At 31.2% G+C, this 14,922-nt stretch overlaps 1 protein-coding gene across 1 annotated transcript in view; it reads right to left on the reverse strand.

The window, feature by feature from the left end:
* LOC142320051 (dynamin-like GTPase OPA1, mitochondrial) overlaps window positions 1-14,922 on the reverse strand; it is a 70,704-nt gene that overhangs the window by 23,921 nt on the left and 31,861 nt on the right. The window contains exons 8-9 of the mRNA XM_075357729.1: window positions 9,249-9,479; window positions 3,445-3,590 (exon numbers count right to left, since the gene is read on the reverse strand). Coding sequence (XP_075213844.1) covers window positions 3,445-3,590; window positions 9,249-9,479 — 377 coding nt within the window. The remainder of the gene's footprint in view (window positions 1-3,444; window positions 3,591-9,248; window positions 9,480-14,922) is intronic.

Here is a 14,922-nt window from a genome sequence, read left to right on the forward strand (position 1 = left end):
ATAAAAATTTTCATTTAAGTGAGATGTGCAGCATTAATCAAATTAGATTAAAATCGAACAAGACAGAATTTCTTTAAGAGAGCATATTTTCATCTTTTGAAAAAGCAAACATCTATGAAACATTCTCATGATTTACTAAGAACTATGAATCATGTGCTAAAAAAAAAACTTTCTATAAAGATAAAATTACATTTAATTTCCTTTATTTGAAACTTATGATGCTTCTTTAAGTCATAAATTACCTGAATCTGATGACTGTTTTTCTTGCAAATACAAATCCTTACAATATAAATAAAGCAAAATTAAAAGATATGCAATCAAAAAATTTAACATGTAAACAGCACTTTATTATAATAAATACATTAACACACCAATTAAAATTCTAAGAAATCATTTTTAGAGTGATATATTTCTAAGTGCCTGATATTTTATACACAAGAATTCAATTTCAAGAGTTGTTGTATTTTTATCTTCCATTATTCTACACCTTAGTTACTGGAAATATTTTGTTTATAATTTATCTTTTTGTTCGATACATTTAATATAACTGCTAGCAACATATTTTTTTAGTTTTTAAAGTACAATTTTATTTCACTCAAAATATTTCAACGAATATGATATTATTTTGCCTAATAAGATCTCTCACCAATATTACATGTGCTTCTTTGCTTATATGGCTGAGACGATGGCTCTTAATAAGTGCTAACACTAACTTTATGTATGATCAAATAATTATACTACTAAAAAAAAATATATATATTGTATATATAAAATAGATTCAACCTGATCCACCCAAGTACAGAATTGAATAAAATAAAATTATACTTACCTTACTTTTTCATATAATAATACTTTTTGCGGCAACCCGCAATATATATATATTAAAAAATATAATGATCATTAATCATTGTGATGATATTTATATGGGTAAAAACTAATGTATCTTTTAAAGCCAGATTTCATGAACATTTTAGACATTATAAAAATAAAAAAATTGGGTTTCTGTAACGTTGCTGACGCCCTGATTAATAATAAAGCATTTTATTTCTGATATTGACACTAATTTGAAAATATTGGAAATTAAGAAAGGAGATATAAAAAATAATAATAAAAATCTAGATATTTTGGAGAAATATTACATATATACATAGTAGTGAATTTAAGTTGATCAACTTACAAACAAGAGCTGCAATAGATAGCAGCACTTTTTCAGATAATGATATTACATAAACATTTAATTAATTGTTCATTACTATAGTACTGGCAGGCCAAACACATGTAGTATATAATATTTTATTTTATAATTCTTGATATGTGATTTTTAATTTTAACAATTTTAACATTTTTACATTTCCTTTAATGAATTTTTAAATCTTTAAAAACTATAATAAATCATTAGTTTTTAATTTTGAGTTTAATATGTAATTTAACATTAAATATTTAACAAAAAAAAAAAAATTTACAACTTAAGATGCAGGTTGCTGCGAAAGTGCTATTGTAGATTGTATGAAAAAATAAGGTGAGAGTCATTTTATTTTATTCAATTCTGTACTTGGGTGGACCACGTTGAATCTATTTCATATATACAATAATTATTAGTACAGAGGTGATGTGGGTTTTGAAAAGATTGACTCTAGTATTATATATAAGGTTTATAAACATTTGTGTCTTTTCTATCACTCATTTTTCTTTCTTTAGCAATTACTTAAAATTATTAGGATCAAGTAAAATTTCCTGTCTTCACATTAAAAGAAAAGCATTATCAACGTCCTTCATTGGTATCTTTTAACTAAGATGGTTACCAAAATTGGTATTACAAATATTTTCATTAAGCAATATTCTTAGGCGACAAGTAATTTTTTCTGTTATAGATTAGTACAGGCTATTGCATGGTATCATTTAGAAAGGTTTTGTAATATTCTAATTTACATTTAAGATTTAAATTAAAAAGCATAGAAAATTATTCTATATCTTGACGTTTAGTACTTGTAATGAAGTATGTTCAAGATTCTTACAAAATTAAAAAAAAAATTCCCAAGCGCAAATTTCATGTAAAATTGCAGTTATAAAATAATATATTACATGAAACATATTCAGAAAACAAGGGTACAAGATCAACAGACATGCAAGGAAGATTGTCTTAATTCACATTCACTAGTGCTGCCAAATTTTGCTTGCAGTTTGTGTTTAAAATAGCTGTATAAATTCAAAAATCATATCTAGCATGAGGTATGTTCAGTTATTCAAATCCTTTGCAGAAAAAGAGGCCGACGCTGCATTTCACTGCACAAGTGTTACTGTTCCTAACAAAATGGTATAGAGGACAGCAATAACGTTCAACATGAATAATGTAGTGCAGTTATCACCGATAAAAATTAAAATAAGAATTGTGTGAATAGATGTTTAACAATAGAAGAAATTTTGAAGAATAATCAAAAGTATTAAGAATTGTTCTTTACAAATTAAGTGTAGAACGATCAAGGAACGGTAACTGTACATATAGTTTCAAAAGCATTATATAAAAAACTTAATGCGTGTGGTACAAGCATTTCAGGAGCCAATATGGTGGAGTTGTACTCTCGACTACATTTGGCATAGAGAAGCAATATAAAGGTATGTCACTAAACATTTGAGGTGTCGAAGTAAAATAACCAATGCAATGGCACACATCCAGTCAGTAAAAATTGTCAAAATATTAATATTTTGAAAATATCAATATAATTAACCTCTGACTTTGATTGAATTTTTGCATAATTTTCTCGAACAGAAAGCAGCTACTTCTTATTTACTTTTGTTTTGTACAGATATAGAACAGACATCATGAGTGCTGCTATGTAACACGAATCCCAACATTACATCCATGTCTCATTATCCAATGTCATTAAAAAAAATTATAGACTTTTGTCATCATTTCATTGATTCAAAAGGCAGCAAGTTGTTTTATTTCTTACACAATAACTGCGAAACAAATTTTGCCACGGTGTGTGTTCAGTCTTTTGGTCAAAATCATGACCAAAATTTTTGAAATCTATATTTTATAAGTTCCTTTTCTTCTGACATTTCATAGACAATCTGTTGATGATTTTCTAATATTACATACATATTCTGCTTAAGCTGAAAGAATTAAACCATTTGTAACAGTTTATGTATTATTCTCACATTTTCAAAATATTTATAAGTGTTACTGTTTTTTTGTGTCTAGTCCTTAAATATATTTTATACATTTTTTAATTTAAGTACTTTTTCAGTAGTTACAATATAAACCATAACCTAGACTTACAAAAATTCCATGCTAGTATATCAATATTCTTAGAAAAGCCTGATTTCTTCATCCCTGCTGAGTTTTTTAATTTATATATTTACAGCTAGGATTCCCACAATCTCTATTTACTATTAATTTATGACTAAATTATGAGATTTATAATACTGCAACAGAAATCATACTTGAAAATTTGAGAACTTTTAAAAAATCTTTCTTCGTATTCCTGTATATCTTGAATTGTATCATTTTTTCTTCCTCTACCAGCTACTACAGCGAAATAGCCCACTGCTTTCATCGGAAGAAAATCTCCAGACAAGATTTTCTCAATCTGGAAGTAATTAATTTGCAGTTAGGATATGTTAGGTGTATCAATATGCAGGGGAGCAAATCCTACATATATATTATAAAATGTATATGCTATGAACAAACTGATTACATTTTTGGAAGAATATACATCAATAGACAATTTCCATTAATTTAATTAAAATTATTAAATCAATTCATAGAATCTGGTTTCACAGCAGTAGGTAGCCATCCACCAGGATGTAAACTATCATTTATTTTATTAATCTGCTTGTAACAAATTTACTTTATAATTAGAAAATCAGCTGATTTTTATAAATTTAAAATCAACTGGTATTAAAGGAATATGAGCCATCATTGCAATTTATATATAGTGAACATACTGGATGATTTTTTTTTAATCCAAATAAAATAAATTTTGTTTAACATTTAATAGTATAGATTTGAAGAAAGGAAAATCTGTGTGTGTATGGAGCCAGGTGCGATTCAAAATACAGTGGCAGTTCTAGTTGCACCATAATGGACTGTAATACATAAAATCAATGACTGCTGGCAAAATAAGTCTTCAAATCAGCAATGTATTACTCCACTGATTTTTAAATTTGAATGTAACAAACACTGCCAAATTTCAAACTTCATTATAGTTTTAATGGCACAAGTGCTGACACTCAGCATTTGTGTACACATAAATATGCATTAACATGTACATAATACACTGCTTCTGGAAGATACAGTTTTCTCCTTCTCTCAGATATAATTATTCATAAAAAATCCGATTGTTTTTACATGCTCTTTAAAAAAATATATATATTTATATATACAATATAATATTCTTTCAGCCTCTGCAAAGCACAGAATTAGAGAAACACTCTTAACTTTACTTTTTTACTTTACTATAACGTTTTCAGACCTAAGCCCATCTTCAGTGATATTTTTTATAAATGTTTAGATTGTTTACATTTACACTTTATTAGCTTTTTACATTTTGTAAAAATTGTTGGTTAAAATACAAATTTTCTTGATAAAATATATAAACCTGATATCATATAATAAAACATTTAAAATTTTATAATAATGAAAAAGTAAAAAATAAATACGATTCTTTCAGCATTTATAAAATTAATGCAAAAAGATATATATTGGTAAAATGAATATATCATTTAAAAACAGATTTAATGAACATTTCAGATCATTTAAAAATAGAAAGATGGGTTTCTCAAATGTTGCTTACCATTTGATAAATGATAACCATAATATAATTAGTTTAGAAGATAATTTGGAAATAGTAAATAGAAGTAAAGTAAATATTGAAAATGAAAATAGTAATAAAAAATTGGAAATTTTAGAAAAATTGAATAAATATAGATATAAACGTGTATTCAGCCTTATAAATCTATAAACAGAATTTTACGTGGACATTCTTATTAAAATTATTTAAGTTGGTAAACAAAGATAAGATGTGATAAATTAATAGTTTCATACTTTTTCATTCTTGACTGAATAAATATTTGTTCTAATTTAGGTTAAATACTTTTAAGAAAATTTTTATTTTAACCAACAATTTTTACAAAATGTAAAAAGCTAATAGAGTAATGTATAAATGTAAATGGTCTAAAAATTTATAAAAAGTATCACTGAAGATTAGCTTAGGCCTGAAAACATTATGATAAAGTAAAAAACTAAAAATAGGGTGTTTCTCTAATTCTGTGCTTTGTAAAGGCTGAAAATTATATTGTGTATATAGATATTTACATACAGAGGGGGAAAAATGGACGACAAAAAGTTTAACCTAAATAAATAAATATATATACATACATGAGGGACATTCAATAATTAATGACACAAACTGATGTAGAGAAAAACAATTTATTCAATGACAATGAAGCTTACAATACTTTTCAACATAGTCTCCGGTAACGTTTAGACACTTGTCTCACCATTATGTGAGCTTTCTGATTCCTGCAGAACAGAAGTCTTTACCTTGCTGTTTGAACCATTCATCTAAAAAGTCTTTGAGCAAGCCGAACAAATGAAAATCAGATGGGGCGAGGTCTGGGCTGCAAGGAAGATGTGGCAACACCTCCCAATCCAACTTCTCAAGCGTTTCTCCCATTCTCTGAGAGATGTGTGGGCGTGCATTTTCATGCAAGAGAATCACACATTTTGAGAGAGTGTTCTGACGTTTTTGCCTTATTGCAGGTCTCACTTCCTGTTGGAGCATGTTAGAACAGTACTCACTGTACATGGTACATTGTTCTTCTAAAGTCACTAAAAATTGAGCCTTGCGAATCCCAGAAGACCCTGAGACTCAGACACTGAGTTCTGAATTTTTTTTTAGTGGGTAAATCTGGATGTTTCCATTCATGACTGCCATTTGGATTTGAGCTCGAAATGGTGTACCCACATTTCATCACAGGTTATTATATACGATCTACTAGGTCATTCCGCTTCAAACTGCTCTTTGAGCTCAGAACATATGGGAATACAGGTATCTTTATGGACTTGAGTCAATTGCCTTGGAACCACCTCAAACATGTTTTGCGATAATTCAGCACATCATGATTGATTGAATGCACAGTTTCAACAGTAATATTACAAAACTAGCAATTTGGGAAATTTTGACTCTCTTGTCTTCATGAATAAGATCATTTATATGATTTTGCAGTATGGTAGTCAAATCTTCAACTGATTTTCCACAGCGATGGAGATCAGTCACACTTGTTCTGCATGAATTAAACTGTTCCACTATACAAGTTACTGCAGTTTAAACAGTTTTCACCATACTGTTTCAACATGCTTGAGTAAATTTCTGCCAGTTTCACACTTTCTGATAGCAAAAATCTTATCACTGAACATTGCTTTCCTGGTATACATATTTCAAGCAGAGCTAACATTCTGAAATCAAGAAGAGGTTACGTTTAGATTAATTATGATCAAACAGCTGATTAAATGTATTCCCAAGGTTGCCAACTTGACAGTTTCATTGTCACTGAATGAACAGTTTTTTCTCTACATGAATTTGTCTCGTCAATTATCGAATGTTCTTCGTGTGTTTGTACATATATATATATATACAGGGGCTGTTCAAAAGTAATGATAAAAATGCTCTACAGAAAAAAATATTTATTCTAAATCTATATGCTCTTTTTCAAAGTAACACCTTCAGTTCTATTATACTTTTCCCACTGTTCCTGCTACTTTTTAAACACGAACGCCAGACCATCTTTCTCAAGCTCCCTGCAGCATGCCTCCACAACTTTGATGACCTTCTGATTGGTTTTGAATTTCCATCCCCCAAGCGGAAACTTGACTTCAGAGAACAGCTAGAAGTCGCAAGGATCCAAATCTGGACTGTACAGTGGGTAGGATACAGTTGCGATGCCGTGAGCAATAAATTAACTTCAGTGTGAGCGACATGGGGCCACGGATTGTCATAATGCAGTAAAATTTTGGTACTGTTCTTGTGCGGCCATTTTTTCTTAAAATGATGCCATGGCTGTCTGGCCTTGAGCGACAGCATATTGATACAAAAAACCCTCGGAATCGAAGAAGATTATCATCATAACCTTACCGGCACTGCGACCCATCATTGATTTTATCAAAGGTGGCAACTGCACCCTTTTCCACTGAGAACTTTGTTCCGAATTGTAGTGTTGTAGCTAAGATTCATCTTAAGTTATGACTTCATCTTAAGTTCATTTCTTCATCTGCTTCCCCACCAAACCACAATAACAGGTCTTGACACATGAAGTCATGAAGTTGCATTTGCTGCAGTGTGAGCAGGCATGGCACCCACTTGCAAGTCATGCATCATATGGCCAAATCATGCAAAATAAAAAATGCACTGCCAACTGAAATGTCTACATTCGGCGAGCTCCCTAATGGTAATCTGTCGTTCTTCGTAGACGATAACGACAGTTGTATTCTTTACCTCAGTACAAGACATTGACCCTCGTGCAGCTCATAGAGCTGCACGAGGGTGCCCCTCGTGCAGCTCATAGAGGCGATGCTCTCCCTATCCTCCTTGAAAACTTTATACACCACTCGTAGAAGGTCACACTTTTTTTTTTAGCCTCCGGGAATCACCTTCAGGTATTATTACTTCAAAGGATGATATGTACGAGTGTAAATGAAGTGTAGTCTTGCACAGTCTCAGGTTGACCATTTCTGATATGTATAGTTAATTGAAACCCAATCACCAAAGAATACCAATATCCATGATCTAGTATAGAAGTAACTGCCTTTACCATTATTTCAGCTGATTTGGGAAGCCACATCGACCACTAGACCAACCTGGTGGATTGTAGGTCACCTTCTTTGTGGACTGTGTCCACAGTTAGTATTACTTCAGAGGATGAGATGAATGATTTGTAGCGTGTGTGAAAATGCCATGCCTGACCGCAATTTGAACCCAGGACCTCCAGGTGAAAGGCCAAGATGCTACCACTCACACCACAGAGGCCGGCGAAGAAGGTCACCTGGTTCATAACATCTTCACCATACATTGTAGTTAATAATTCATATGCATCTTTTTGGTTCTTCCAGTGTTTCACTACACATTTCACGTTACAAAGTTGCTCTAACTTTTTATCCACGCTGGATATGGTAGGCAAATGAATATCTAACAGACATTATGTGAATCATCACATATGTCCACTTACTGCACTGGACTTGAAACTGATTGTTATAGATGGCTAAAAGAACGGGCTACACAATGCTATGCAGTATTACCACCCTTCGCAAAACATTTTCCCTCAGTGTCACTATTATCATTACTTTTTGAACAGCCCTCATGCGTGTGTACACACACACATTTAAAAAAAGTTTTTACCATATTCTGTAGTTCTGTACTCTTCCTTCTACCGTTAATATATGCTAAGACTTCAAAAGCTCATTTTAAAATGTCACGCTTGGTGTATATTTCTGGATGGATAGAATATGGACACTTGGAAAAATGAAAAAGTAAAGGCTGAAGGCACTTAAAATATCTTGTGCGCTTGGAGGAGAGAAGATTAAAGGGACAGAGTGAAAAACGAAGTAATAAGTAGAGTGAACTAGAATGAAACCTTGTCAGAACAATTCACAAGAGTATGAACCCTAACCAGAACAATTCAGAATTGGTAAACAAACTGTTCTTACTGGATAGACAAAAAGATTAAATCATAAAGAGAATGTACAGTTTATTTACATACTTGCAAAATATAGATGGCTGCTGGTGCAGATTTTTTCCACAGTTTTTCAGTCACATTGCTATATTGCACAAGTCCATTATAGAATAGTTTCATGACACTATGTATGTAGTATCAACATCGTATCCACTTGAAGAATAATGGACTCAATTTCTTACCTGTAGTAAAATACCTACTCTCTTCTTAATATATGATAATGGTTAAGTAAAATCAATCCCTTTGGTATAATTCTAATTTCTTGGTCCGTTTTAAACATTCATCTATAACACACTGAATACTGGAAAATGGCCAATGAGTCTGTAATCCTGGAGACTGGAGTATGACCTAAATTTCTAGAAAGCCAGTCCTTATGACAAAGTTATATCAGAACAAACTACATGATTATCTCTTAATTATTTTTAATGACTCCATGTGATGATGGAGTAATAATAAAAATAACTGTAACAAGCTAAACTACTTTTGGAAAAGTAAAAATTATAGATTTTTTTGCATACCTTTAAAGAATCTGCTGAGTTATTTTCAACTAAATCCACCTTAGTTAAAACAAAAATTGTTCTTTTTCCCTGAGGATCTATTTGAGATACAATTTCTGCTACATTAGATCTTCCAGAATTTGCAGAACAATCTTGAATACAAAGTATTATAGCATTTGGATTGGACATATAAAACTGACTCATTTTCTTAACAGATTCTTTAGTATCATCAGACATAACTTCTGCATCTGTCTGCTAAATATTAAATTAATTCATTAAAAATTATTTTTTGATGATTTATTTATAAAATTAATTTTTATACAGTAATTTTAACCTTAACTCTGGCAACTTATAATAGCTCGTCCCAAAAAATAACTGCAATCTGTATCAGGTGTGCAATCTAAAAGTTGTAACAAATTCCACCACTAAATGTAGCATGTTTACAGCATTCTGTAGCAGTTTGCCAGGTGACATTGTTCTGTAAAATCTATTATTCTTGGTACTTGCTAAATGTGTTTGTGATGAGTGATGATAAAGATTAGAGAGTTTGAATGTTAAATTTTGTTTTCTCACCAAAATAGCTGCTGGAACATTAGTGATGCTTCAAAATTCTTTTATATAAGAAGCTTTATTTAAAACACGGATTTATAAACGGTTTTTTTGTTTCAAATGAGGGGAAATATCACTTGATGACTAACCAAGATCTAGCCAACCTTCCACAATTAGGAATGACAAAAATCTTAAAAAAGTTTGCAAAATAATTTACAAAGATCATTATTTTACAAGAAGTTTCTTAATTAACTTGAGTGTCTTGGAATTCTTGCTGACAAATTTTAATAAATGATATGAACATGAAATGTTTTGCTGCAAAATTTCTGCCTCAGTCACTTACAGAAAAACAGAAAGCCAATTGTATGCAATGTCTTAAGAACAAACTTTGAACTGATCACACTTTTTTTTCTAAAAATCCAGCAGATAATAAGAGTTTGTGCTAAGGTTATGATCTGGAATCAAAACAATAATCAAGCCAGTGGAAATCACACAGCTAATATTAATAATAATAATAACAACAGAGCCTTTATTGAAATAATATTTATAAACTTAAAATATTTGACAAAAGACAACACCTCTTTGGTCTATGATCATCAGAGGGATTGTAGAACTAAAAAAAAAAACACATTAAAAATTAAAATCCAGAATCAAAGAAAATCTATATTTCCAAGCCTTTCTACAATATTTACTTCATATTGGCCACCACTTCCATTAAGATATGCTTCAGATCCTCCATTTCCAAAAATTCCTTGTTAAAATACTGTAGCATCATCTCTCATAGAATAGGACAAAATGTGTAATGACCTCCTCTCTTTGCATTATTACACATAGGACATGCCCAAGAATTAATAAAAAAAAAAATGAGAACATGTTCAGACAAATCAATTTCAGCTTTAAAAAAAACCACCATTAAATTTGATTAAATTTTTAATTAGGGTCATTCCAGTATACAGTATTTTTAATTAGGGTCAAGTGGTCCAGTTTTGAAAATTTTTCTCAGTTGACAATCTGCAAATTTTTGGTGAAGGTACCCCACGGTCTGAAATGCCATTATACAAACTACCGCTTCTATAGCTGATTTTTTGTGGCCTCGTGAAAAAGGGGTACTACTTATAGTTTGTGGACACATGTGAAAATTGATATCTTTGACTAACAATTTTGACAGAAATAATTGATACATATAGATTCAAATTTTGGTATTGTTGATTAACTTTTTATACTGTATTCAAATGTTATTACAAGTTTCTTTTGGAACCTGGTTTTCAAATATAGCAGCTAAAATTCAGCCAATAATTTGTTGCAACATTTTGGAAGCCAAAGTTTGAACTTATATATTTCCTTATCTAATTCTTTATCAGAATGAGCTTCATAATTTGAAAAAGGGAGTGAAATTATGTATAGGATCCTGCAGTTTCAAAGCAATTGGAATCTTATGTAAGGAAAAATCTATTACCAAATTTGGTCAAAAATCTTTTATAATGATTTTTCCCCCATCTTCAAAGGTTTATATCTCAGGTTATGTCTTCTCAGATTTTGTTAGTTTTATAATAGGTGGAAAGAGCAACTTACAACAAAAACCATGCATTTTGTTTTTTGACCGTATATTATATTACAACAGGTAAGAAAGCTTTTCACAGATGTCTTTTGATGTGGAAGAATCTTTTGTATGTGGCAGATTTTTAATCACTGGACATTTCTAGTTACATAAAATAGCTGAAGGAGAAAAAAAAACATTCAATGCTTCAGAATATTATTACATTTTTTAAAGAATGTTACCTTCGAAATTATAAGTCAAAGTCAGAATTTTTTACATATATGTGCTAACTATCAGTAAGTACTCTTTTTTTCAAGAGATTACAGAAAATCAGCAATAGCAGTTGTGCAGCTAAAATTTGGTAAAATGGTATTAAAAACCATAGCGAGTGTCCATGCAAAATTTGATGAAGTTTGGAGATGGTTGACAGGGGACTCCTGGTCCACTTAACATAGAATGACTCATTACTGTATACATAATTAAATGCTAAGTCATGATTAAGTTTCTTTGTAAATTTGATGACTACGACTATTGTTCAAAATACCTATTTAGTCTAACTTCATTTTATTCTTAATCATTTCTACAACAGAATTCACTTTAAATTCTGGGTAGACATAAATGAGTAGTATGTTATATTTTTGAACAAGTTCTTTCCATTCACCCTATAAATATATTCTTTTTTCTATAATATGCCTTACTAAAACATTTGGACCTTGTTTCTGGCAGCTTCAAACAACATTGTATGTATTTTAAATGGAGTCTAATTGTATGCAAAAATATAGACTCCAGTCCGGTTTCCAGATATAAACTATAAGTTGGAGAATTCTGGGGCAAATAAATCACTGTCTTAATAAAAAATTTCTGCAGAATCTTTACCTTATCATACATCCCACACCCCTGACTTTGGGCACCCTAACAAATTATTAATCTATACATCACATTAAAAGTAACCAATTTTTTCTCAAATGCAATATTATCATTGCACAACAGATTACTAAATGAATTCAAGGTCAATTTTGTCACTGTAATCTTTTCTTAAAATGCATTTCCAGAGACTATTTTGTTGACAGTGTAATACTTTACAATTTCTATTCATTCTTTTCCATACCATCACTTTTCAAGTTTTGTTAGTCTCACCCCTTTGCGAAAAACCATAATTTTTTATTTACCAAGATTTAACTGTAAATTACACTTCTGGTAGTACAGTAGCAATCCACTTATAATCCTCTGTAATGAGACAGGATCTTCAGCTAGCATGACATCAGCATAAGCTTGGAACAATTTCATTAAAGTGTCAGCTATATAAACTCCTCTTTCCACAACCATTTCCAGATCATTAACAAAAAAAGAAAAAAGTAAAGGGCTCAACGGACCTTGTTTTAGATCCGTAATTGTTTCAAATTCTTCTACAGCTTCACTGTTGTCAGACAGTAAATTGTCAAGTAATTTGCATAAGATCTGACATGTCTGAAATTACGCCAAACTGGGTCGAGAGGGCAGACAGAATAATGTCCTTACATTGTTGTGTCCCAATACTCTATAGACGACTCCCCAGGGATCCTTGTTCCACTGCTCATATAAAAAGGAACACCAGGAATCTCTCTTTGCTGTCCGAACTTTGTGAAAATATTGAGATCTATGATGTCTGTATCAAGCCACAGGCAGGAACTGCCTGCCATTCCAGTTACCCTCACATTGAGAAGCTCTCCGCAAACGACAGACAGCCTGTTTCAAAGCTGAAAATTCCCTGCTCTACCATGGAGCAAGCCTCTCTCGACCAGAACTATAGAGAATTGAATTTTTGGCAGCGTCAGAAAGGGCACCGACATACTCACTTCCAGGTCTTCTAAATCCAGAAGCACCAGTCCCTCCCTAAACTTGAAGCCTGGCCGAAAGAAAATAAATTTTTTTCAGTCCATATGCCTGTGCAGATACAATAAACATTATTATTTTATTGTAAGACAAGATATTATCACATGGAACATGTTTATGAATTAAAAGATGAAACCGCTATTTTTCTAGAAGAGGAAAATTGACCAGAAGCTGTTTAGTTTCCAGGTGGTTTATTTATGATGGAATTAAGTTACTTGGTTGACATATTCAAGAAATTAAATATACCTTGAATCTTCAACTCCAGGGAGCAAATTGCCGAATACGAGTGGTAATTTTAATGCTTTTTCTAGAAAATTGGAATTGTGGAGCAGAAATTTAAAGCAAAAAAACCTAGAAATGTTTGCAAATATGGATGAATGTGTTAAAACTTACAAGGATGAAGAACAACATGTGAAAGTTGTTTTTGTTGACTTTGAAAATCATTTACCCATGCTGGCAAAGAATTTTAATAAGTATTTTCTGGCTGATGACCTGTCTTGCATAGCAAAGTTTTTCAAAGGAAGGTTTAATATTAGTAATAGACACTCTTTTTCTATATTTAACTGAGATCTATATTTTGTCTTCAAAGCAGCAAATCCAATTTTTGAAAGGTAGGATGTTGAAAATGGTAATAGTATACGAAATGCTCTTGTTTTCATTGCAGAAAACTCATCATCCACCCCTGTCTAAAATTCTAAAGTGAATTATTACTAAATTGAACTTAGGGTAGGAAGTTATGGAGTGGGTTAGGGATCCATTTCAAAATATTCCTGAAGGGTTCTCAACTACCGAAGAAGAAATTTTCATTGACTACACAAGTGCAAAATCAAGAAATTTAGTAATAAATCACTCTTAGAATTTTAGACAGGGGTGGATGATGAGTTTTCTGCAATGAAAACAAGAGCATTTCATATACTATTACCATTTTCAATATCCTACCTTTGCAAAACTGGATTTTCTGCAGTGGCTGCTTTGAAGACAAAATATAGATCTCAGTTAAATATAGAAAAAGAGTGTCTATTTCTAATATATTAAACCTTCCTTTGAAAAACTTTGCTCTGCAAGACAGGTCCAAGGGAGTCACTAATAATTATTAAGTTGTTTTTAATTTAATATTGATAAGTTAATTATTAAAAATACATTATGCAGTACCAATACAATCCTATTTGTAAGTGTATTATATCAGTGTAAATGTGTATTTTATTATTTATTATGCCAGAATATATTTTGTTTTGCTTTCCTTTCAGTAAATTAATACATTTTTTAAATATTTTCTTTTTGATATGCTTGCGCCCCCCATTTAGTGTCATCACACCCCCGTAGGGGGGCGTGCCCCACAGACTGAGAAACACTGTATTAAAGAATAACTTTCTAATAGTATTTCTGAAAAAAAGACCTCTGTAATTTTCTACCTCAGTTAAAGATCTCCTTTATCATATAATGGTAATATTACTTAAGTTTAAAAGCAATTACACACTTTAGCAGTTTCATATATTTTATTATAGATATCCAACAATTTATCCACTACAACAAGCAATGGGAACATTCTTTAACAATTCATAGGGTAATTGATCTCCCGAAGTGGCTTATAATTTTTGCTTCTTTTGATTATACTGAGCAAGTCTATTAATTTAAAGGGAGCGTCCAAGGTTTCATCAAGGAATAAAGGCTCACAGTAAAGTCTTCTAGTAATTGGATTCAAAAACTTAGTAAAATACTGCACCCACTCCAGACGTG

Source organism: Lycorma delicatula, chromosome 2, assembly GCF_047948215.1.
Source record: "Lycorma delicatula isolate Av1 chromosome 2, ASM4794821v1, whole genome shotgun sequence".
Classification (NCBI taxonomy): domain Eukaryota; kingdom Metazoa; phylum Arthropoda; class Insecta; order Hemiptera; family Fulgoridae; genus Lycorma; species Lycorma delicatula.